The following is a 23571-nucleotide window of genomic DNA, read 5'->3' on the forward strand; positions in this document are numbered from 1 at the left end:
TGTGCAGCTCCATGAATTCCAGCGCACACCTTTACATGTGAATTCCCAACGGCTGTCCCACGGCACACCCACCTAGCCCCCTGCCCTGGTCCATTTCATCATGCAGAGAATCCTGGCTGGCCAGGCATCAGTGCCTGGGGGAGGACTGACTTGCCTAGTGGAATTGTAACTGGCAAGAGACATCTGGGTCCTGTACCCCAGCCCTGCCCCATACGGAGCTGACCAGGTGGAGGGGAGCTAGCAGGGTCACTTGAGTGGGTCCCTGGAGTGGCTGGCATCCTCTCCACAGCAGGGTGGAGGCAGACAGCAATGCTCCTAAGCAACCAGGACTCCTCTGGGGGAGAGGAGTGGGGGGACAGGGCCCTCACTCTGGGAAGGGGCAGCTGAGGCCTCAGCCCAGCCTACCTGATGCAGAGGGGTATCCTGAAGGCCACCCCACCGTGGCCTCAGAGCCCAGCTGGTTGGATGGATGCATGGTTGGATGCAGGACCTCGGAGCTCCATGGTGGGCAGCGTGCCAGGGTCCCTCACAACCTCCCCAAGGCCAGTGCCACCCAGGGATCCAGCCACTCTGGGGTCCTTTGGGATGAGGATCTCAGAGTCTGTGAGGGCCTGTTTATGCATGTGCATGGGGGGCAGGGTCTGGGGGGTAGAAGGAGCTGTGTGACTATAATGAGTCACAGGACAGGTCCTGGAGCCCGTGCCGACCCTCTGAGTGCCGACCCTCTGAGCCCAGTCATAGGCTCAGCGGAGACTAGAGGAGGAAGAAGTGTTCTCCTACCCCGACCCTCAGCAGGGGCACTTCCAGGGCCTGAGCAAGGCCTGGGAGGGAGAGTGCCCTGTCTTCCCACTATACCTGGAGGCGCTGAGCTTCCTCTCAGCACACACTTCCCACAGAGTGACACGGAGGCCTGCACGGCGGGTCCCTGACTCTGAGAAGCATGAACGGTGATTACTGCACTGGAGGGGCTGCGTGTGGGCTGCAGTCATGGATCATGGGTGCTAGAGGAGGCCAGCGTCGGGGAGGGGGTGTGCCTGAGCCAGACTGTGGGCGTTAGGGAGGGCTTCCTGGAGGAGGTGGGGCACCTGAGTAGAGTCCTGAGGTAGAGTCAATGGTTGTTAGAGGAGAAATAGATTAATCACAGTTCTAAGGCTGTACCTGGATGAACTCTTGTTAATGTCACCACAACCTCTAGGGAAGTGGTTGTTACCATTTTCCCCAGTTGATAGAAGAGGAAACTGATGAACAGGAGCTTAGATTAAGTCACTGGGTCAGCCGCATGAGCTTCTGGAGTTGAAAGCCCTGCAGGGGCAAGAACCCAGCTCACCCACACCTGGTGCTGGCTGAGACCAGCCTGAGCCGGCCATGCAGCTGGTGCCCTCGTGAGGCTCCAAGAGAATGGCTCTGGGAGGCAGACGGGGTGGTCTGGCTTCACCGTTAAGAGCACAGGTACAGCCAGCTGACTTGAGCCTGAGCTCCGCCTTGCTGGCAACCCACTTCTCTGAGCCTCAGATACTCATCTGTAAATGGGCACACTGCCGGCCCTGACCGCACTGGGCTCTTGGGGGGATTTGACGGCTCACTCCCTGGCCAGGGCCTGGCTCGCTGAACTGCTCATAAAGAGAGGCTGTTAGAGAGGCTGAGACCCCTCGCTCCAGAGGCCAAGACAGGCAGCACTCACACACAGCAGGAGGAGAGGTCCACCAGGCGGGCCGCCTGCAGTGGGGTCTGTAGGGAGCTTGGCTTGTGGGGATGGCAGGCGGGTGGAGGTCTAGGGAGGCCCCTTGGACCTGGGGCTGGACAGCCTGAGGCCAGCTTCCCCCGAGTGAGAGGTGGTGAGGGGAGGGCACCTGGTGCCCACAAAACGAGGGGCAGGAAGTGACTGGGCTAAGACCAGCAAGGGCTACTGGGAAAGATGGGCAGGGGGCCAATTCTCTCAAGTCTCAAAGTCCTTTTCATTTGTTTCTTGTTGCTCAAAGTAAAAAGTCGGGGAAAGTGTGTGTGTGTGGTATGTTGTTTATGGCGTGTGTGCCAGCTGCTGCACTAGCACTTGGCACCTTTTAACTCAGTGAGTCCTGAAAGTGTGTGTGTGTGTGTGTGTGTGTGTGTGTGTGTGTGTAAGGCGGCTCAGGGACTATAGGAGATACGGTGTGTGTGCAGGAGAGGGGGTGCGTGGGCAGAGACTACCTTGTGGGGTGGCCGTGAGCTCTCTGGAGGAGGGGATGGGGAGGCTAGTTCTGGCCACCGGATGTGAGGGCCCAGAGGAGCCCTCTTGCTGCAGGCCACCCTGACCTGGGCTCCTGAGAGCAGCGGAGGGCCCAGGGACATGGGGACGTGTTTGGGGCTTGAATCAGCCTGAGCCAGACTGCAGCCTCATCCAATTCGGCTGTGGTGCCCCAAAGGCCCCCAAGGGGACAGTGGCCAAGCCACACCCATGGCTCAGCCGGGTCTCACCTGTCAGTGTCGGAACCTGAGCGCCCAGGCCCACAGCCTGGGGTGCGGCCAGGGAGAGTCCTCACGTGAGGCGTCTCCAGCCCCGGCCTGACTGCTTGCTGTTCCTCCACTCTCCTGGCACCTGTCTCCCGCTCCCACCACCTTGTGGCTCCGGGTAGGGACCTCAGTGTTGCCATCTGTGAAAGGCAGGTCCAGCCCGCCTGCTGCCCACCTGCCTGAGGGCTGGGAGGTCCTCCTCAGGGCCGCAGGGACAGGCGGTGCTGCTCAGGAGGGGCCACAGGCACTAACCTGGACAGACCAGGTTGCCGTGCTCCGTGCCTGGCCCACCTGAGTTAGATCCTTCAGGGCCCCAGCCCTTGGTCCTTCTGACAACCCTTTCTTCTCCTGGGCCTTCCCCTCCCCCTGCCCTTGCCCACCCACAACACAGGGAGATTAGAAGGACAGCCTTCACCCCACCCAGACCTGGGCATTGAGCCCGGAAGCCAGCAGGAAAGGTGGGAGGCTCTGAGACGCGGCTTTCTGTCTCTGCATACCCCCAACCGGACAAGCAGCTCCCTGAAGGCCGCAGCAGCAAGTCAGATTTTCCTCCGGGCCCCTCACAGGCCTGGAGAGGCTGGTATGCAGTTGGCACTCGATGACTGCTTGATGGCCAGCTGGCTCGGTAGATGGTGGCCTGGGAATCTGTCTCCCCAGCTGATCTGGGGCTTCCAGGAGCTCGGGGACTGAGTCTGCCTCACCTGGCACCCCCTTGCCTAGGGAAGAGTAATTGCTCAACAAGTATTTGTGGAACTAATAGAGGTAATACTGTGGGCTGACGTTTATTGAGCGCTTACTGTGTGCCAGCTGCTGCACTAGCACTTGGCACCTTTTAACTCAGTGAGTCCTGAAGAGGGATTCTGCTGGGGGAATGGAGCAGACCTGCTCTAAGCTGGCTCCTCCTCACACACACGTGTATGTGTGTGTGTGTGTGTGTGTGTGTGTGTGTGTGTGTGTGTATGTAGACGCATATTCCTGCTCGTGAAGACCGGTCACTTGTGCCACTTGTGCAGTGACTCACATATGCGGCATACATACCGTGAACCCCCTCCATGGGGGAAGCTACCTAGGGCTTCTGGGACCCTGTCTGCTCGAGCCCTTCCTCGGGGATGGGGCTGAGGAGGGACTCCATGCTGGCCCCCCTACTCGGAGCCCCAACACTGCATGGGGTGACAGGTCTAGAGACCCCCAGCAAGTGTAGTGATGAAAGGGTCCTCAGTTTTCCTGGGAAGGAAGTTTTTCTCTGATTCCATGTGAAGAGAAATGGCCAGGCAGGGCCTTTGAGTGTGGAGTCAGCACTGTCTGATGGTACATGTGTGTCTACATATGATTCACGCTCCTGAGTCTAGATATTTGCGTGCATCTGTGTCTTTGTGTGGGCCCCTGTGTGCACAGGTGTGGCCAGGGTGTCTGGGGTCGGGGTGTGTGGCTACCCTCCATGGAGCCACCCCTCCCCATGGCAGTAACTGCAGTCGAGAGGGGTGACACTGCGGCAGTCACAGAGGGGCCTGGGGGCTCTCCTGCAGCAGCCCTCCCAGTTCACCCCTGTGCTGTGGTGAGGCAGGTACACTATGCCTTCGCCTGGACCCACTGCCTCAAAATCCCTCTGGCCCAGAGCTCCAAGCCGGCCCCACCTTTGCCCTCTGCCACCAGCACCCACCAGCTGCAGCCTTTTGGAAACAAAAAGAGGTGCCTCTTGGAGCAGCTGGCAGGGGGACAGAGCTGCCCAGCAGTGGGTAGGTGCGCCCACCCCGGGTAATCGGATCCGCCGGAGGACCCTGGCTTTTGCAGGCAGGCAGCCCAGGGTTAACTATTAGCTCCGTGTCTTTCTGTGAGCCTCAGTTTCTCCATCTGTAAAACAGGGTGACAACCCCCTGGGTTACTGGAGGTCTAGATGGGGTCAGGTTTCCACAGTAGGTGCCCACTCACTGGGAGCTGTGGTGATCATGAAAATCATTATTATTATTACAAGCCTGAGGGTCTGCACCTAAGGAAGAACCCTAAGGGGTGGGCCGACAAGGTGGCTAGTAGCGTGGTGCCCCCAAGTCTGTAGAGGGTGGGGATGCCCACAGATAGAGCAATGGAGGTAGGAGTGGGGTGTGAGGATGCTCTGCTGAGGGAGGTGGGGCGGGGCTGGGCGGCCTGGGGGATGCTCCCAGCCTGGAGCCCTCTGGGCTCTCCTGCACATGTGGAGCCCTGTGGGCATGCAGGGTCCCCGCTAGGCTCTAGGACAAGGGCAGTGAGCACCTGCCCAAGGGACTGCATCTGTCCGTTCCCAGCCGGCTTCTCATCCCCGAGCTCTTGCTGGTGCCGACAGGCTGCCGGCCTCCTCCCCTGCCATCGCTAAGCGTGCCCAGGGCTTCTCCTGCCATGGGATGTTGGCTCTTGTTGCCCTTGGAGAGCCTCTTCTAGGAGAAGGGGCCCAGCTGGCTGCCCCAGGTTGGCTTCCAGGAGCACATGGAGTCCTCAGATAGAGCCTCGTCCTCTCAGGGCCTAAGGCTGCCCCGTCCAGCCAGGCTGACACTGGGCCGCCTTCCTAGTGCTTGTCCGCCTTCTGCTGCCGCAGGGCCTGCAGGAAGACCCCTTTCACCTGGCCCAGGGTCTCATGGTACATTCGGAAGTCCTCCTCCTTTCCCTGGAGGGCACTGCCTAGGGCAGCCTTCAGCATTTCGTTCTCCTCCACCTGGATGGCCAGCCTAGACCACACAGAGAAGAGGGCTCAGCGCGGCTGAGCTGGCACACGTGAGTGTGTGTGCATGCGTGTAGAGGGCTCTGGGAATGGCTGCCAGCTCGGCTGCTCTTCAGACTCAGGGTTCTCTCTGAACTCCTCTCAGGGACCCTTGGGGGAATACCATGTGGGATTCCTGTCTGGGCCCAGCCACAGCTACTGGACCTGGTACCCAGTCGTTCCCCCCAATGTTGGCTGCCTCAGGCATGAGTACTAATTTATAGAGGTTCCCCCTTTCCCACCACTGCACTTGACCTTAAAAGGTTTAATTGAATGAGAAAAGTGGGTTCAGTAACCCACACTTGATAAAACTCTTGGGACCATGGGCTCTTTAGGGTTATGGCTGGGTTTCTTTGCCCTCTGATGGCCAGTTACTGAATTGCAGGCCTAGAACCCAGGACCCAACAGGACCAGCCTTCTGGGCAAATAGAAGTCAAAGGGGGAGGGACGTGATCCCTCCGCTTATCAAAACACCTCCACCCAGACAACACCACCCTTTCGGGAAGACGGGGCAGGGAGCACCTGGTGGTCAGCTCCTCCATCTGGGATTCCACGGGCACATTGGAGATCTGGGCAGAAGATGGGTCCTTCCTCTCACTCTCCTTTGGGTTGTGCCTGGTGTTAGAGGTGGGCACACCTGTGGGGCAGCAGCAGCCACTTTCTGTGGTGAGGCCATGGCCCTGTGTTAACACTTCCTTCTCCCACCCCCAACTGTCCACTTCCTGCTTCTCCACTTGCTGAAACATTAGACCTCCTTCAAGGTGCAGGACAAGGGTTGCCTTCCTCCAGGCCCTGACTGCCCGCTTTGTACCGAGGTGGTTCCTCTCACTACTCTCTCCATATTTGCACTTTATAAGTTTCTGGAAGGCAGCTGGGCCTGAGGTCTGGCCTGCAGGTTGAGTCTGAGTCTAGGCTGTCACTGCATCTGATGCCCTCTTACCACTGGGTTCCCCACCTCCAGTCTCCATCCATACGCACAGGGGATCCACGGTGGCTGGGGCCAGGGGACAAAGAGTGCTCAGAAAAAGAAATCAAAGCCCACCTGGTGGGGAACTCGAGCACTGTCACAGCATCAGAAAACCTCTGTGCTGAACAGGCCCTCAGTGGTGGCATGGCACAGGGGAAATCACTTGGCACCAGCAGACCTGGCTTTTACTTCCTGCTGTGTGGCCCCAGGTAAACCATCAACCTCTCTGAGCTGGTTTCCTCACCTGTAACGTGAAGATAATTGTTCTTGCCTCTAGAGCTCTGTGAGGCCACAGTGAATACACACTTGGCCCTCAAGGCCTGTGTGATGGGACCACCTCCTCAGCACCTCATGACTTCCCTACCTCACCACATATTCCCCTCCCCATGATCCAGTCTCACTACCTCCAAGCCTCCAGCCGTGCACCCACCTCAGGGCCCTTGCACTACTTCTTCCCTCTGGTATCTATGCCACATCCTCACCCCCTTCCATCTCTGCTCAGACATCAGCTCATCAGTTAGGGTGGCCGCCCCGTAGAAGACAGCTGCTCTCCGTACCTCCTGTCCCCTTACTCAGCTGTGAGCCACAGCACCCGCCTCCATCTGACCTACCATCTTTTACTGGTTTATTGTTCTCTTCCCCACTGGCATAGAACTGCCACGGGGGACCACATTGCACAATCAGGCTCCCTATTGTACAGGTGGAGGGGTGTGCTATGCCCCCAAGAGGGGCGGTGCTCTTCCCATGTCACAGGCCAGCATGGACAGCAGCCACATGGTCACTTTCTCCCCAGGCAGTTGCCCTTCCCTGTCTAGGCAGGACCAAAGTGTTTTTTCCTGCTGTGGCTTAGCCGTCCCTAGTTGGGAGCCCGGCCACTTGGCAGGAGGTGAGTCCGTGGCCTGGAGACACTACATTCCTAAGGGACCTGTTTCTGCAAGCCCAGCAGGGCTAAGCCCCCAGAACCTTCCCCAGCCTGGACTCTCAGCAGCTCCCGGAAGGCCCCTGGAGCCCTGGCCCTGCTGGTGGGAGAATGGCACCACTCCCCCTCTGTGTCCTACTTCTGGAATGTCCTGAAACGTTCTGATCTCTGCGCTGGGAAAAAATCTGAGTGTCCTTGGCTTGGGGCGGGCGAGTACTGGGGTGTTGAGAGGCAGGGAAGTGGGGGGCAACACCTCTTCTCCCGAGCCTGGAGGGGTTGGGATGGGGATGTTGGAGAGAGGCAGGCTCATCCTCTTCACACTGAAGGTTCTTCCTGCCCAGAAATGGCTTCTGGTTCTGGCATCCCACACCCTCACTTCCCCAGCCCCACAAGATGCTGCCGCTTCTGGTCTGGAGACGGTACCTTAAGAACCACTGCGTTAGAGCGGTAGAACTAACCTTTTGATTTAGGACAACTAAACCGTCCTCTGGAACTGGTGTGGTCGTGGGATTAGGATCTGGCCAATGGCATGAAAGCATAAGTGACACAAGCAACCGTAGGGGCCCGCCCTTGAAAGGTAAGGAGCTCAGGAAAGAGGGAGGAGCCAGTCAGCAGCACCGGTCAGCCCCTCCGTCAGGGTGGAGCTTTGCCTGCCCCTGCTGCTGTGTGTCCTCTCCCCGCTGGCCCCCGAGTCAGAACCAGGAGCCCCAGAGCACCGTGGGCCCAATGTGACCCCGGGCCGGCCCCACCTCAGCCCTACCTGTTTGGCTCCTGGGGGCTGCTCGCTGAGAAGCTGATGTCCTCCCAGGCTCCAGTCGCATCTTCCCCAGGTGCTGCTCCAGCACCACGGTGCGGTACCGCTCCTCCTGCAGCTTCCTCTCTGACTCCAGAAGCTTGCTGTTACTCTCCTCCACCCTGGTGATGAGAGAGCAGGGGCTGCCATAATCCCTGGCACCCCGCCTGCTCAGGCTCTCAGAGAGGTGGGCGCACCTTACACCAGTGGGCATGGGACTCGTTCTTCCTGATTTTTATTGCAGTAATATAGGAATGTGCATTTAAAACCATATCATTCTCTCCAAGGCTTAAAATGAAGAAAACCAAAAACGAAAAAACACACAGCCTCTCCCCACCCCTCCTCACTCCCAATTTCTGCTCTCCAGAAGCAACCACTTCTACCGCTTTGAGCTGTTTCTTCCACTACTGCCATATTTCTACAGATGCTTATGCTGCTATTTTTTTAAGTCTTAAATATAATCTTTTGACTTCCTGTCAGGCAACATGAGAACTTAGTTTTATTTTAGTACTCTCTCCTTGCCAAACAGAATCGCCTCTCCACCTCCCAATGTAGTCATATTACCATTTTTTGGCTCAATTAATGTTAGGTGGTGTATTAGTTTTCTATTGCTGCTGCAACAAATTACCACAACCTTAGCTTAAAACAACACAGATTTATCGCTCCATGGTTCCGTAAGTCAGAAGTTCAGCAGGTTCTCTTGGTTTCTCTGCTCCAGGTTTCACAAGCCAAAATCAAGGTGTTGGCTGACCTGGGCTCTTACCTGGAGTTTCTAGGGGGAGAATCTGCTTCCAGGCTCGTCCAAGTTGTTGGAAGGATTCAGTTCCAGCTGAAGGACTGAAATCCCTGTTTCCTGCTGGTTGTTAGCTGGGTGACTTTCATCTTTTAGAGGCTACTTGGCCCCCTGCATCTTCAAAGCCAGCCAGATACCCTTTTCATGCTTTGACTCTAACTTCTTCTGAAGCATCTCTCTGGCCCGGGCTGGAGAAATTTCTCTGCTTTTAAGGGCTCAAGTGATTAGATTGGGCCCACCTGGTAATCCAGGATAATCTTCCTATTTCGGGGTCCATAACGATCATTACATCTGCAGAGTCTCTTTTACCATATAACATAAAGTATTCACAGGCACAAGAGTGGGGTGAAGGGCACTGAGGACAAAATCCTGTCTACCACAAGGGGTTACATTAGGATGATTATTCAGACAGGCAGTATACTCATGATTACATTTTCTTTCTTATTTGCTTGCTTTTCCTGAATTTAGTGATTACTTTCTGTTTGTTATTATTATTATTATTATTCTCTATATGCCTGTCATGAATTCATGGGCCTTGAAGAACTTGTTATTTGGTTATTTCACTAAAGGATCTGATTAATTTCACTGAGGCTGGGGCTAAGGTCCTTCTTGTGGTTAGGTATGGCATTTCAGACCTCTGTGATACTGAAGGCTCAGCTAGGAGGCCAGGACTGTCCCAAGAGATCTCACCCGAGCAAAGGATTACATACGTACATACACACATGCAAATCAGAGTGGAAGCCTGGATATGTACGTGCAGTGTTGGAGGAAGTGTTCTTCCCATCTTGGTGAAGAGTCAAGAAGGAACAGAATGGTAACAATTTTGAAAAGAATACAACTACCAACACAAAACTGTATGCCAGCATAGTATACAGCTACTAACACAACCTGTTCAAGCGTGTTCCTTGAAACTTATTTGCAAAAGCAAAAGACTAAAATAACCTAAAGGTCCATCAACAGGGGAAAGACCAAATGAATGGTAACATATTCACACCATGAAATATGGTAGAATATGATGGAGTAATGCTGCTCAACACGGTGGCTGCAGCCTCATGTCCACATGTAGCTGTTCAAATAAAAACTAATGGAAATTAAATAAAATTCAGTTCCCCCGAAGCTCTAGGGTATCAGCTGAGAGAGAATCACACACGCATGACTCTGAGAGTGAGTGTCTCTTTAATTTTGTGCCCTAGGTGCCTTGCTTGCCCCACCCTCATCCCAGAGGCCCTGGAAGATGAGGCACCACATGGAGAGAGAGGCCACATACAGGAGAATGGAGGTGCCCCTGCTGAGCTGGCTGAACGGGGCATGTGAGTGATCCAGGTGGCATGATGTGAAGCAGAGTTACCTAGGCCACGCACAGAATGGTAAGAAAGAATAAAACCATCGTATCTGAGGCCACTGGGCTTGGGATGGTGCAGCAGTAGATAACCAAGTCAGCTTGATGTACAAATCCACCGCCCCCAAACTCAGGTGTAACTCAAAGGACGGACTTCCCTGGTGATCCAGTGGTTAAGACTCTGTGCTCCCAATGCAGGGGGCCGGGGTTCGATACCTAGTCAGGGAACTAAGATCCTACATACCGCAACTAAGCCTGCACCGCAACTGGAGAAGCCCCCGCACCGCAACTGGAGAAGCCCCCGCACCGCAATGAAGACCCAGCGCAGCCAAAATAAATAAAGAAATAAAATAAATACATTTTAAAAAAAAGGAATTGGGAGAGAAAGTCATAATTGGGTATGTTTCTTCCATTGGATAGGCTAGAGGCTTGTACTATCCATTATATATATATTTTTAAAATTTTATTTATTTATTTATTTTTAAATAAATTTATTTATTTATTTTTAACTTTTAGCTGCGTTGGGTCTTCGCTGCTGCACACGGGCTTTCTCTAGCTGCGGCGAGCGGGGACCACTCTTCGTTGCGGTGCATGGGCTTCTCATTGCGGTGGCTTCTCTTGTTGCGGAGCATGGGCTCTAGGCGCATGGGCTCTAGGCGCACGGGCTTCAGTAGTTGTGGTATGGGGGCTCAGTAGTTGTGCACAGGCTTAGTTGCTCCGCGGCATGTGGGATCTTCCCAGACCAGGGCTCGGACCCAGGTCCCCCGATTAGCAGGCAGATTCTTAACCACTGCACCATATAATATAATGGAGGGAAGCCCTCCATTATATTTCAATGACAGAAAAAGAATTAATGTTACTTTTTCTCATTTGCTTGAGCATGTCTGAAATTCATACCCTCTCTTTTCTACTGAAAAGAAAACAAAGCTGATCACTCCTCACTGCTTAGGGAGTGGCCATCCCAGCACCCCAGCTCCTTTGGTGACTGTACTCCATCTTTCCCTTTGGCAAGCTGCCCCTCCTCCATTTCATTTTTTTTTTTTTTTTTTTTTGACCTCGCTGCACGGCATGCAGGATCTTAGTTCCCCGACCAGGGATCGAACCCACACCCCCTGCAGTGGAAGTGCGGAGCCTTAACCACTGGACAGCCAGGGAATTCCCACCCCTCCTCCATTATGTCAGCACCTGGAGGTCCTTCCAGTCAGGGTGCCTGGCCTGTGTCCAGGGTTGGACGTGTGAGCCACCCAGGCCAGCTAGACCTTCTCTCCTAGAACTCACTGGCACAGAACTGAAAGCCACTGGGCCTACATCGTTCCAGTGGCCCAGGAGAGACCACTCAAGGGTTCCTGCTACCAAGGTCCCTGGATCTTCTTGGGCTCCTCTTCTGCACTGCAAAGGAGGGCAGTACTTTGGAGTCGGCCAGCACCTTCCCACACTCTCCTTTCCCTTAATTTAGCCAGAATTGGTTTCTATTGTCTGTCACCAAAGAGCCCTGACTGACATGTGACACGGCCTGTTCAGGCAGACACTCAGTGGTGTCCTTTATATTTTTCAGTGCGGAGGTCACATGGTTGGGCCATGTGTTGGCCTGGGCACCTACAGTTCTTGCCAAAAGGGTCACTTGAGCGAGGAACACTGATTTATCTGAATAGAAATCTGTCAACAACCCCTTGGAGGAAACCAAACCCCCTGGTCCACTGCCTTGGGCCACATACTTTCCTCCCCCAACCAGGGAAGTCTCAGCTCCCCATCTCTCAGTGGCTCTCTTCCTCTTTGTAATTCCAGACCTCAGTCTAGCCCGGGACTTCTTCCCACCAAAGCCACCAGGGACACTGAGTACAGTGCCATGCTCATCCTAGATCTTCATTACTGGTGAGTTGATCTGACTGATTTACCTACTGCAGAGAGTCCCTCCCTTGAGATGCCCACCTCACAGCCACCTGCATGCCACTGTCCTACTGGGGGCACGTAGGACAGGGCAAACCACAAGTGTGACAACGGGTCACCGAGACTGAGGGGCACCTGAGGGTCACGTGAGATGTGGCTGGGAATGCCCGGGGCCAACGCTGTGGGAGCCAGACTCACCAGTGAGGTGGACCCAGGCATGGACGCGGCCTGGCCTCTGTCCAAGAGGGATGCCCTTGGGCCAGGCTGCCCACCCTCAGCCCACCTAGGCCCGTGAGAGTGCATCCCTGGCGCCAGGTGTTACCGTTTCTGCAGAACGGTGACAAACTCGGTGAGCCGGTCACGCTCCACCTCAGCGGCCTGCCACAGGGCTTTGAACTCTGTCACCTGTGTCTGCCAGGCTTTTTGTTCTGGGGAGTCCGAGAACCTGGGGACCAAGGTGCGGGCAGAGGTCATTTAAGGGTTACCTGAAGAGATGCTTATCCCTGTGGTGGTGGGAGGGACTGGAAGGACATTCGGGGGTCCTCAGAGGGAGCCAGAGAGAAGAAGCCAACCCAGTCCCTCCTGGCCTCTTCTGCTGGTTTCTTCTCAATTTACTATTCCTGGCCCTGCTGAAGTCTCTAGACCTCACTTAGCTGGCTCCAAAACCAGACCCCAGCAGGGCTACAGTTTCATCGGCACCTTTGTCCATCCCATCCCTGTAGGGGCCTGGAATTAGTCTGGTGGCTATGGAAGTTGGCTCTTGGGGACCCGGGGGTGCCCCGGGAACCTGTGTGGCCCGGGACCTGACTGCCTTTCTCAGTGTCAGGTAGGCCCGGCCTCTGTCTCCCCGTCAGCCTGTCCTGGCCCTCCTGTATCTCCTGGCATGGCCCCAAGCCCAGTTCACTTTCCTGGACCCTGGACACTTGCTTTGTAATTTGGTCAGTTTTCTCCAGCCCTGATCCAGCCCATCACTGGTTCCCTCCTCACCACTGGGCCTTACCTGCTGGCTGGGGTTGGGACCCAAGGTGAGCTCTGCCCCCCACCCCAAGCCCCCAGAGCCCATGTGCGAGTGCCAAGCTGCTTTCCGCTCTGCCCTCACCCTTCCCAGGGAGACCCTGGTGATGCTGACCTGCTCTTCCAGAATCACAGGACACGGGGAGGGTGGGGCCGCAGTCCTCCCTCTAAACAGGGGTTGGCTGAGATGGGCTCTGAGGACTACAGGCTCCTCCATTTTCTGGCTCCTAAATATACTCTAAGGCCCTGCCGCTCAGTGTGGTCTTTGAACCAGCGACTGTGGCATCACCTGGGAGCTTGTTGGAACTGCAGGATCCGATTTCCTGCAGGATCCGATTTCCTTCAGGATCTGACCTGCGGAATCAGAACCCGCATCTAACCTGGCAGATCCTCAGCTGATTCGTGTGCACAGCACAGTGGGGAACCCTACGCCAGTCACCCCTGTGATCTCACGTGCTGGGGGAGGAGCTGATCTCCTTGCCCCGCCTGCCTCCCAGGCACCCCCATCAGAGCCGCCACGCCAGCCCTGACAGACACACTCTCTGGGGTCACTCCCACCCCGTGAACGTCTGTCCTGTCACTGACGGGAGAGCACTGTAAGCTCCATGAGGGCAGGGCCCGCACATGGTGGAGTTCAGTAAATATTTGTGTGTGGTGGAAGAAACAAGCTTAAGAACCAGCAGTCTGGGCAGCCCAGGGCACATCGGCTCCTGTATCCCTGTGGAGTGCAAAGGTCATGGCCACATAAGCCTGGAAGGGACCTTGGGGGCATCTTGTCCATCTTCTTGCCTCTACTACTGTGACCACCACCTCAGAGTGACAGAGCCTGTCTGTTTTCCTTGTGGTGTGAGAAGAGTGTGGATGGGCCCTTGAGGCTCAGAGTTGGGCCCCTCTCTCCCAGTGCCCTTGTGACCCCAGGCTGCTGGATGGGGCATCTGCAGGGGTGGCCTTGGCCCACGGGTACCTGTGCGACCAAATGTCAGGCCAGAAGTATCCCAAGCACTTCTTGGGGAATAGCAGCCCAAGGAGGACCGATTTGCCGGAGCCACACAGCAAGTCAAACGTGAGACGAGGGCCCCTCAGAGGCTCGACCGGCACCTTAACTGACCTGCCCAAGGAGCAGCGGCTGACAGCAGGAGCATGGCTCCAGTGGACAGTGGCTAGGGCTCGGGACAGGGATCCGAGGCAGGACAAAGCCACCCTTTGTCTGTGAGCTGGCAGGAAGAACAAGGGCCCATTTAAGCCCTAAGGCTTGATTCTATCCACAAAGAGGGGGCCAGAGAGCTGAGGGCATATCAGTGGCTTAAAGTGGGAACCCATAGGACGTGAAATTCTCCCCCTAGAGATGGACTCTCAATGCGCAAGAGGAGGGCAAGGGAAGGTGCTGGGCTCCAGGCCCTGGAAGATTCCTCGTGTTAACTCTGTGGTAGCAGGAAGGAACACTAGACCAAGACTCTAGTTCTGAAGCCGCTTGCCCTATCACGTTGGATAAGGCACTGGACCTCCCTGACCCTCCATGTCCTTATGGAACCTTGGAAGAGTCCCTGGACTTGGCCTGGCCTCGGTTTCCCATCCTTGTAATGGGATGGCAATACTGACTGAGCAGTGAAGGATGGGAAGGCCTGTGAGGCCCCGGGGGGAGGGCCTGGGTTCCTACCTGGGTGAGGGCCCGTGAGGACTATGCAGGGAAGGCCATGTGAGAGCAGATTCCACCAGTGTGTGGCCCAGGCTGGTCACGGAGCTGTGCGAAGGCGGAACGGGCACATCACCACAGGCAGGCAGGCTGGGCCCAGATGGGAGGGGAGCAGGGGCCAGCAGGGAACTGGGGAGCCAGAGGAGGGGGCCAGCACCAGGCCTTGCAGCAGCCCTGTGGATTTGCTGCCCTCCTTTCCAGAACTCTTGCTTGCTCAAAACAAGACAGGAGCAGGGGACATCAGAGCCTCGAACAATCCAACACAGGTGTGTTTGAGAATCCTAGAAGCAGGTGAGATTCGAGGCCAGCTGGGAGAGCATTTTACAGGGAGCTGCAACCAAACGCCCTTGAAGTAATAATATCTGGACCTAACTGGCTCCTTCACGCAGATGCAGGGCTGACGGAAGCCCTCCCACACACACTTTGGAAGGACAACACCACAGACATCGTAAAATTGCACCCGTGGCTTCCCATCCTTTCTTCTGAATAATTAATATTCACTTTCCAACCCCTCCATCCCACTTTTTCTTACCGAGAAGATCCAAGCCTGCCAGCGTGATCGCCTGCTGAGGCCGGGGACTTGGTCAGGCCCGGGTCCTCGGGGAACTTGGCGGAGGCCGGGTTGACCTCGGCCCCACTGGACCCCTCGCCTACTCCTTTATTCCGAAGATACTGCAGGGAACAGATGTGGGTTCCATTCTCAGGGCTCTGGCTCAGAGGCCTGGAGAAGGCAGGAGGGGGCCTTGGCTTGATTTTGGGGCTTTCAGGGGATATGAAAGAGGCTTCTTTTCAGGAGTGCAAAGCGAGGCCTGTTTGGTGAAGGCGCTCCTTGCATTACAATGACAGCTAATAATGCCTCTCTTCAGAAAGGGAGCTTCATGGCCAAAGGAGGGTGACCGGGCCAGGAAGCTGTTCCACATTCAGGTCCCAGGGGGTATTATGGGGACAGGCCCACCTCTCTAGGTAGCCCCACCCACACGGATGAATGCCAGGTGTGACTTGAGGCCACTGGCCTTTGTCAGCTGGAGACACTCAGACCTTCCCCCATCCCTCCCTCTTCCGGATGGCTGGTGGGGCCAGCTGAAGGAGGAGTACTGGAGGACCCCCAGCAGGAGGTCAGGCTGCCATCAACAGTGGGCCAGTTGGCGTGAGCCCCAAACAACCTGGCATGTCCCCCAAGCCCTGCCCATCCTGAGAAAACTCGCAGTGTGTGCCAGCTTGTCTGGTGGGTAGTGCTTGGCCCCAGCTGTCCGGTGGCCTCTGAGGTGAGAATCAGTCTTCTTTTGTGTGCCGGGAGCCAGGACAGCGGTGAGTTGAAGATGCTATTCCTTCCAGGCCTCTGCCAAGGCAAAATATCTTCAGGAGCTCACTCCTTAGACGAGCGTTGACTGAGCAACTACAGTGTGCTCAGTCTTGGGCCAGGCACCATGGTCTTTTCCCCCTCAAGGAGAGGTTGGGGGAGAAAAGAGGAAACTGATCACACAGCATGACCAAAGTTTGGCTTGGGAATGTACAGGGAGTTAGGAGAGTGCCCTGGAGGGGCACGTAACCCAGAATGGGAGCCCTGGAACTTCCTGGAGGGGCTCTTGACTAATAAGATCTAAAGGCTGAGGGGGAGGAAAGGGAAGGTGTGTGCTGCAGGCATGTGCACAGGCCCAGAGTGGGGAGAAAGCAAGGCCATGGAGGAGCTAAATGGCATCCACATGGCCAGAGTTGTGGAAAGTGGGGAGTGAAGAGAAGAGGCAGGAGCGGGGTGGGGGCAGCAGGAGCTAGTCACATGGCGCCCTGCAAACTGGATGAGGGAGCGTGGCTTCCCTTCTGCCATCCCACTGCCTGGAATGTGGATGTAAAGGCTGGCACTGTGGCCACCATCTTGGACCATGAGGATGCAGGCCACAGCTGGGGAGGGAGAGGGTGAGCTGGCAGGAGTCCAAACCCTTGAGGATTGGTTGAGGCGGAGGGTGATGGGGAACCACAGACAGGTTTTATGTGGAGCAGGGAGACAATCTGGTGTGTCCCTTCGAGAGGAAAGGTGTGTGCACAATGGGCCAGGGAGCCAGATGGAAGCAGGGGGCCAAAGTGGGACCAGGTAGGACGTGGCACAGCCCAAGTGAAGGCAGGTGGGGAGAAGTGGAGGTGGCTGAGGTTTCTCTGGATGGACTTGCCAGGACTTGGGAATGGATGCTGGGCTGAGCCAGCGCCATACTCACCTGCATACTGAGTTGCCCGATCTCCACCTCCAGCTGCCGCACCTTGGCCTCCCGCTCAGCCACCGTGGCCCGCAGCTGGGCCACAAGGCTGCTGCTCTGCTGAGCCTCATTGTTGAGCTGCTGGTCCAAGTGGTGCTGGCACACTCGCGTCTTCTCCTCCTGCAGTCTCAGGCTGCCCAGACTCTCCTGTAGCTGCTTCAGCTGGTCCTGCGGGGCCAAGTGGGAGGGTGGGCGAGGGTCAGCCACGGCCCTGGGTAAAGAAGGACACGAGAGAAGACCGCCTCCTCCCACCCCCAGCTCCCACCCCTTCCCTGCTCCCTCGGGAACCTAACGGTGGGACGCTAGTGTTTCCCTGAGAAGCAGGAGGAAAACCTTGCCTGTCCTCAGGGGGGGTTCAACCAGGTTTTCCTGTCCTCAACTTCTTTCTCCCTGAGATCGGGGCTAAGAAGGACATCCAAGGGGCTCTCGGGACAACAGAAAACAGCTCAGATGGTGGCCCCTCAGCCAGTGGGTAAAAAGAAGCCCTATCCCACTGTGCTGGAGGACCACCTTTGAAGGCAGTACCTGGACCCCTCACCACGGATCCTTCAGCACCTGATGGAGGCCCCATCCCTGGAGATGCTCCCAAGGAGACCTCTGGGGTGGAGGCTTCCTGCCTGGGGGCTGGGAAGGACCATATTGGTGACCTGGAACAGGTGAGGGCGTTGTCTTCACCTCTTTGTGGAGGAAATGAAGGCCCAGAGAGTCCAGGACACACTGCTGGTGAATGGCAAAGTTAGGGCTTGTTTGCAGCTCTCACCATGCACCTTCAGTGACAAAGAATAGTGGCCCCAGGGACCTCAATGGACATCCAGCCCACACCTTATTTAAAAACTGGGAGCTGAGGCTTCCCTGGTTGGCGCAGTGGTTAAGAATCCGCCTGCCAATGCAAGGGACACAGGCTCAAGCCCTGGTCCGGGAAGATCCCACATGCCGTGGAGCAACTAAGCCCGTGCATCACAACTACTGGAGCCCGTGCTCCTAGAGCCCGTGCTCCGCAACAAGAAAAGCCACTGCAATGAGAAGCCCGCGCACAGCAACGAAGAGCCAACGCAGCCAAAACCTGCGCTCTAGATCCCACATGCCGTGGAGCAACTAAGCCCGTGCATCACAACTACTGAAGCCCGTGCTCCTAGAGCCCGTGCTCCGCAACAAGAAAAGCCACTGCAATGAGAAGCCCGCGCACAGCAACGAAGAGCCAACGCAGCCAAAAATAAACAAATAAAATAAATAAATTTATAAAAATAAAATAAAATAAAATAAAAACTGGGACCTGAGGCTCAGAGAGGGGATGCAACTAGCCTAGAATCACACAGTGAGGAATGAACAGAGGGGGCCCAGATTTCAGGTCTTCTGTGCCCTGCCCGCCACCCTGCCTGGTGAATTATTATGGACCAAGGCATGCCTAAGCCAGCATCAGTTCCCCCCTTGCACCACCGTCAAGCCAGTCATGACCACCCCAGGGGCCTGTGGGCACAGCTTGGAATTCAGAGACCAAAACCCTCGGGTGGCTCAGGCCCCAGAGAGAAAAGGCCAGGCTAGGGTCGGGAAAGCAGTGCGGCTTTGTTAATCAAAGGAGGTTTTACGATCAGATAAATCTGGTTTGAATTCAGTTGTGTGGCCTTGGATGACTTATCTAGCCAATTAGAGCCTTGGTTTCCCCATCTGTGAAATGGGATTATGTGTCCCTAAGGGTTATCTTGGTGATTAACCATTATAAACCACACCCCACGTGCCCAGAAGCCGGGGTGCTGTATGCTGTCACACAGACAAGGATATGCACCAGCGCCCCCCTCAGTTGCCCCTTCCGTTCCTCCGTGAGAAATATCCCAGGGTGTAATCCCATCTGGTGCCCCCTCATCCTCTTCTTTCTCCTTTGGGGTCCACAGGTGCAGTGGCTTGTGCCCGGCATCAACCTCACACAACACGACCTGTACTGGCCCTCGGGCAGCCTCTGAGCTGCTCCCGTACTTGCAGCCAAGCTTTGGGGCTGGGCCCAGTGGAGGCAATGAGCTCCCGGGTTATGCAGGTGGCATTTTGGGGCGAGGGAGGGCTCCGGGGGGACTGGGGCTGGGTCACAGGTCTCTGGGTGGGGCAGGGGTCCCAGAGCTGGCTGTACCATGAGGGCGTCGATGAGCTCGTCGTCATGCCGGCCCTTCTCCACGAGGGTCCCCATCTGACTCCTGAGGGTCTTCACTTCACTCGATAGCACCTTGTTCCGGGACCTCACGCCCTCAAACTTCTTTTTCAGCTCTTCGAGCTCTCTCTGGAGGGCATCCCGCTCCGCTGCAAGTTTCTGTAACCAGAGGGCACGGTCACGGGCTGCAGGGCTGAGTGGGACTCGGGCCACGGCTGAGCCCTCGCTCTCACTCGCTGGTGAGACCAGAGCTGGGAGGGGACTTGTTGAGGTCACAGAGCAAGTCAGTGGAGCCGGAGCCCTGACTCCCAGCCTCGGCCTCCCGGGGTGTCAGGCAGCCCAAGCTCACGATGGACGTGACCCAGATGGATGACAGCCCGAGAACACAGGGGCAGACTCGGACACGAGAGGAAACCCGCTGGCCAACGCTGGGTGTGTCCTCCCGAGGACCCTCAATCCCTGCCTGAGAGGCAAAAAGAGAAAAGCCATGCTTCGGTGGACAGCGCCAAGCCTAGGGTTCAAACTGAAGTGCCTCATTCCACCAAGAGCTAGTTTCAGGTCCAGCATCTCCAAAACAGCCAGAATGGGGCCGCCCGACGTTCATGAAATGGGCTCTGGGTGAGGAACCAGTCGGGCAGCTCAAGGTGGATGGATAGGACGTGAGGAACTGGCACAGAGGTGACCCCAAACCCCAGAGCCTCCAAGTCCTCACAGGGGTGGTCGTGGTCTCCTGGCCCCAGGCGCCCCTGACCTCCTTCCAGGCACACGTTACCTCCCAGCTTTCCTGTTTTTCCCTCTCCAGGTTGTGGATCCTCAGCAGATTTTTCTCCTGTGCCGACAGCTTCCTTGGATCGGGATAGACGGACAGCTCATCACTGGCTGTTTCTACCGACCGGCTCCGAGTCTGTCCCAGCTGTTTCTCAAGCTCTCGAACCTGAGGGTGGTTCCACAACAGGTCTGAATTCAGACTCGACCCTCAGAGGGGCCGCCCTGTGATGTGACAGGACACCCCACTAGACAGACGACAACACGGTTCCAGATGGACGTGGAGGTCCCTAGGAGAGGGACTGGGGTTGGGGAGGGATGGGAGGGATCTGCGATGGCATCCTGAGCAAAACAAGGGGAGACACTAGGGAGGTTTAGCTTGGAAAAGAGAAACTTCAAAGTAAGTGAGAAAAATCACCCTATCTCTGAGGCCAAGAAGCAGATGTGTAGCCCCAGGAACTTGGGAGGGAAAGGAGAGCGGGTCTCAGTACCAGGAAGAGCTAACAGACAGGCCACCCAAGCCTGGGCGGGCTCCTCGGGAGGCTAGGGGCTCCTGGCCACTTGGAGGAGATGCTGCAGAGGGCGGGCAGGGTTTGGAAGCCGGGAGACCAGCTCAGAGCCTCGCTGGCTGTGTGACTGTGCACAGATTACTTAACTTCTCTGAATCTCAGGTCCCTCATCTGTGAAGAGGCCTGTGAGTACACGCTGCATAATGCTGTTATGAGAATTCAGTACCCTGAACTTGTCTGAGCCTGGGAATCCCCAAGACGCTTCTTGGGATGACAAATCTTGGGGTCCACTCCATACCAACAAGTCAGAGCTCCAGGGGAAGAACTCGGGGATCTGCACTTTAAACAAGTGCTACAGGTGATTTTTAGGATTAGGCAACTTCAAGAAACCCCAAAATGGCCTGGGTGAAGCCCTCAGCACAGGGGAGTTGGATGTCATCCGACAGGATGACGGCTTTATCACACTGGGCTTAAAGTGGATAACTCCTAGGGTCCTTCTAACCCTGATTTCCACATCAACACAACATAAATGATGGAACAAAGTTGGGTTCCATCATTTGGAACAAAATTCAGTAGGATCCCTGGTAAAGGGCCTCAGTATGGCTTTGAAAGCACATTTCAGTGCCCTCGTGTGGCACTGTGTGGTAATTCCATTTAAACGTTAAAGAACACAGTACTATTACTTTTAACCGTTTGTTTACACAGCTTAACAACACTAACAATAATAACTAATGTGTTGAGTGTTTATTATGGCCAGGCACTGTGCTGGGTACTTCCCAAACGATATTTCATTTAACCCACAACAACCCTACAAGGAAGGCATTATTATTTCCACTTTACAGGTGAGGAGACTGCGACACAGAGAGATGAAGAGATTTGCCCAAAGACACCAAACTTATAGACCAGTGACTGAGGCCAGACTCAAACTCAGGTCTCTTGAACCACAAGGCCACACACTGGTCGTTAACCACAGTTTTTCAGAGACCTCTCCCCCTTCATGTTGGCTTCAGGGATCCCACAGGAGACCCTGAGGGTAAAAGCCACCTGGGAACCTGGGGATGAAGGCAATGCACTTGGCAAATAGTGGAAACGACGCACCTATTTGTGTGACCCTTGGTTTCTTGGTACAGCTAACCTTCGGACGGTGTTTCCTCCATGCCAGGCACTGTGGTAAGCAATTTACACATCTGTACTCATTCAGCCCTCCCAACAACACTGTGGGGTAGGCACTGTCATTATCCACAGTACACAGAGGAGGAAACTGAGGCACAGAGAGGCCAAGCAACTTGCCCAAGGCCACACAGTTGGTGGGTGGTGGGCTGAGATTTGAAGCCAAGCAGTCTGGCTGCGGAGCCCCTGTTCCTAGCCTCTAGAGATGCTGCGAAATATTTAGAGCATAAAGAGGGAGACGGGCTAAGTTTTTTTTGGGGGGGGGGTGGTAATTAAAACCTTCAAAAGCCTACAGGCATCTGGACAAAACTGGAAAAAGCCTACAAGTACAACAGTCACGCAAATTTACATGAACTAGGGAAAAAAAATCTGCCTGGAGTAAAATAAATCAAAGGCTCTGGCATTTGTTGAGCGCCAGTGCCTGGTATGTAGTGTTATATAAATGCTTGTTCACTTAATAACAAATGAAAATCAGGCTGGCTGGGGAGAACGTAAAACAACAGCCCTGCAAGTGCGCTCTGCAGAACCTAAAGGCCATTTTTGGGTCTGTGTCTCTAATGTGGGTCAGCGTGGGTCTTTCTAGGGCATTTCAAGCCTTACGTTCAGGGCCAGGAGAAGTCTGATGACTCACTCACCTTGCTCTGCAAGACGAGAATTTGTTGAGCTCGACCCCTCCACGTCCCAGGTGAGGACAGGAGCTGCTGGATGTTCACATCTTCCCCAACCTCACTGGTTAAAACCTGGAAAAGGTGAGGCCTTCAGTATGGCCGGGAGAGAGGGCTCTGCCAGAGCCCTAAAGCTGCTGCACGTGCAGAAACAGTGCTGGGTGCGTGGGGCTCCCCGAAGGCCCGGCCTCCACCTGCACAACCTTCCCCCTTCCCCCGCTCCCCGCCTCAAAGGCCAATTGACCACACTCCAAGAGCAGCCCTCCCTGGGAAAGCTGTGAACCCATCATCCCCAGCACTTCTTGGTGTTGCTTAGAGCAGACAAGGAACTGCTGACAATGCCCAGGTGGGGCCCCTTTCCCTTGACACATTCTGGGATGAGTGAACCACAGAGTTGACCAAGACCTGCTCCAAGTTTGTTCACCTGTCACCCAGAACTGAGATCATTCTGGATGGCTCCAGGGAGGACATGGCCACAAAACCTCGCCCTCCATGCAAAGCCACTGACAAGGGGCATGTCTGAGTGCAGCAAGGAGGGGAGGGCTACCGAATGTCACTTGGGGATGTTTGGTTCTAGAAGGGCCCAGCTTTGTAGCTGTTGCAGAGAGGTGTTCAGGCCCAACTTCGAGGCTTTGAGGTGGAAACAGTACACCCCAGCTTGTGCCCTGGGCCCCTCCGCAGCCTGTCACGGAAACCCATCTAGCATACCAAGTCTCTGGTGCTTGTTTCCACAATAGCACTCTGTTTTGGAAATCTTGGCTGGTCTGAGTGGTTCCAGCAGGAACCGCTGCTGGTGGTACAAATGCCAGAGAATTCACTATGTAAATAAAAATAAATAATGAACCAGCTGGGCCTGCCTCCCAAGTCCGAGCATTTTCCTTTGAAAGGGGCCTTTAGCACACAAACAACCTTTACATTTTCTAATATTACAGACAGCAGAGGGCAGGAGACGGGTCTTGGTAGGCTTCCAAGTCCAAGGTGGCTTATTAAGGAGATGCCCAGGATCTATTGGGGTGCACATAGCACAGGGAAGGTTTAAGAGCCTCTCCAGGGTGGACAGCACTGTCCTTCTCCGTCCAGGGTTGGGCGGGTGCCACAAGGGCCTCTATGCAGGGCCCTGCAGGCAGCCGGCAACCCCCCTCACCTGATGGGTCTGTTTCAAGGGCTGGTGGAAGGAAGTTACTGGATCTGAGCCTGACCCAGAACAAGCAGCATGATGCTCACGGGGCCAGGCTCCTGAATGGAAGCCATTGTCCCAGCCATGACCTTCCCAGTCCCAGGCCCACCCACGAGGACCTGAACTCTGGCCTGGAAATACCTTCTGGGCCATCCGGAGCTCCTGCTTCACAGCCTGGATCTGGTTGCGGAGGTCACTCATCTTCAGGTTTGTGGCTGCCAGCCTGTCCTGCAAGACCTTCACCTCTGGGCTGTCCTGCTAGTTGGGAAAGACAGG

At 55.6% G+C, this 23571-nt stretch overlaps 2 protein-coding genes across 8 annotated transcripts in view; one reads left to right on the forward strand and one right to left on the reverse strand.

The window, feature by feature from the left end:
- Positions 1 to 23571, forward strand: part of ACKR2 (atypical chemokine receptor 2) — a 112120-nt gene that overhangs the window by 4623 nt on the left and 83926 nt on the right. For all 7 annotated transcript variants that reach the window (XR_008615835.1, XR_008615837.1, XR_008615836.1 and 4 more), the window contains exons 2-4: positions 9884 to 11901; positions 19124 to 20060; positions 20446 to 21453. The gene's annotated coding sequence lies outside the window, so the exon portion shown is untranslated. The remainder of the gene's footprint in view (positions 1 to 9883; positions 11902 to 19123; positions 20061 to 20445; positions 21454 to 23571) is intronic.
- CCDC13 (coiled-coil domain containing 13) overlaps positions 4604 to 23571 on the reverse strand; it is a 29987-nt gene continuing 11019 nt past the window's right edge. Inside the window, exons 5-15 of the mRNA XM_007106777.3 lie at positions 23437 to 23553; positions 22089 to 22193; positions 19782 to 19943; positions 18992 to 19168; positions 16834 to 17040; positions 15156 to 15295; positions 14588 to 14671; positions 12239 to 12361; positions 7865 to 8019; positions 5741 to 5855; positions 4604 to 5186 (exon numbers count right to left, since the gene is read on the reverse strand). Coding sequence (XP_007106839.2) covers positions 5027 to 5186; positions 5741 to 5855; positions 7865 to 8019; positions 12239 to 12361; positions 14588 to 14671; positions 15156 to 15295; positions 16834 to 17040; positions 18992 to 19168; positions 19782 to 19943; positions 22089 to 22193; positions 23437 to 23553 — 1545 coding nt within the window. The 3' untranslated portion in view covers positions 4604 to 5026. The remainder of the gene's footprint in view (positions 5187 to 5740; positions 5856 to 7864; positions 8020 to 12238; positions 12362 to 14587; positions 14672 to 15155; positions 15296 to 16833; positions 17041 to 18991; positions 19169 to 19781; positions 19944 to 22088; positions 22194 to 23436; positions 23554 to 23571) is intronic.

This window comes from Physeter macrocephalus, chromosome 18 (assembly GCF_002837175.3).
Source record: "Physeter macrocephalus isolate SW-GA chromosome 18, ASM283717v5, whole genome shotgun sequence".
Taxonomy (NCBI): Eukaryota; Metazoa; Chordata; class Mammalia; order Artiodactyla; family Physeteridae; genus Physeter; species Physeter macrocephalus.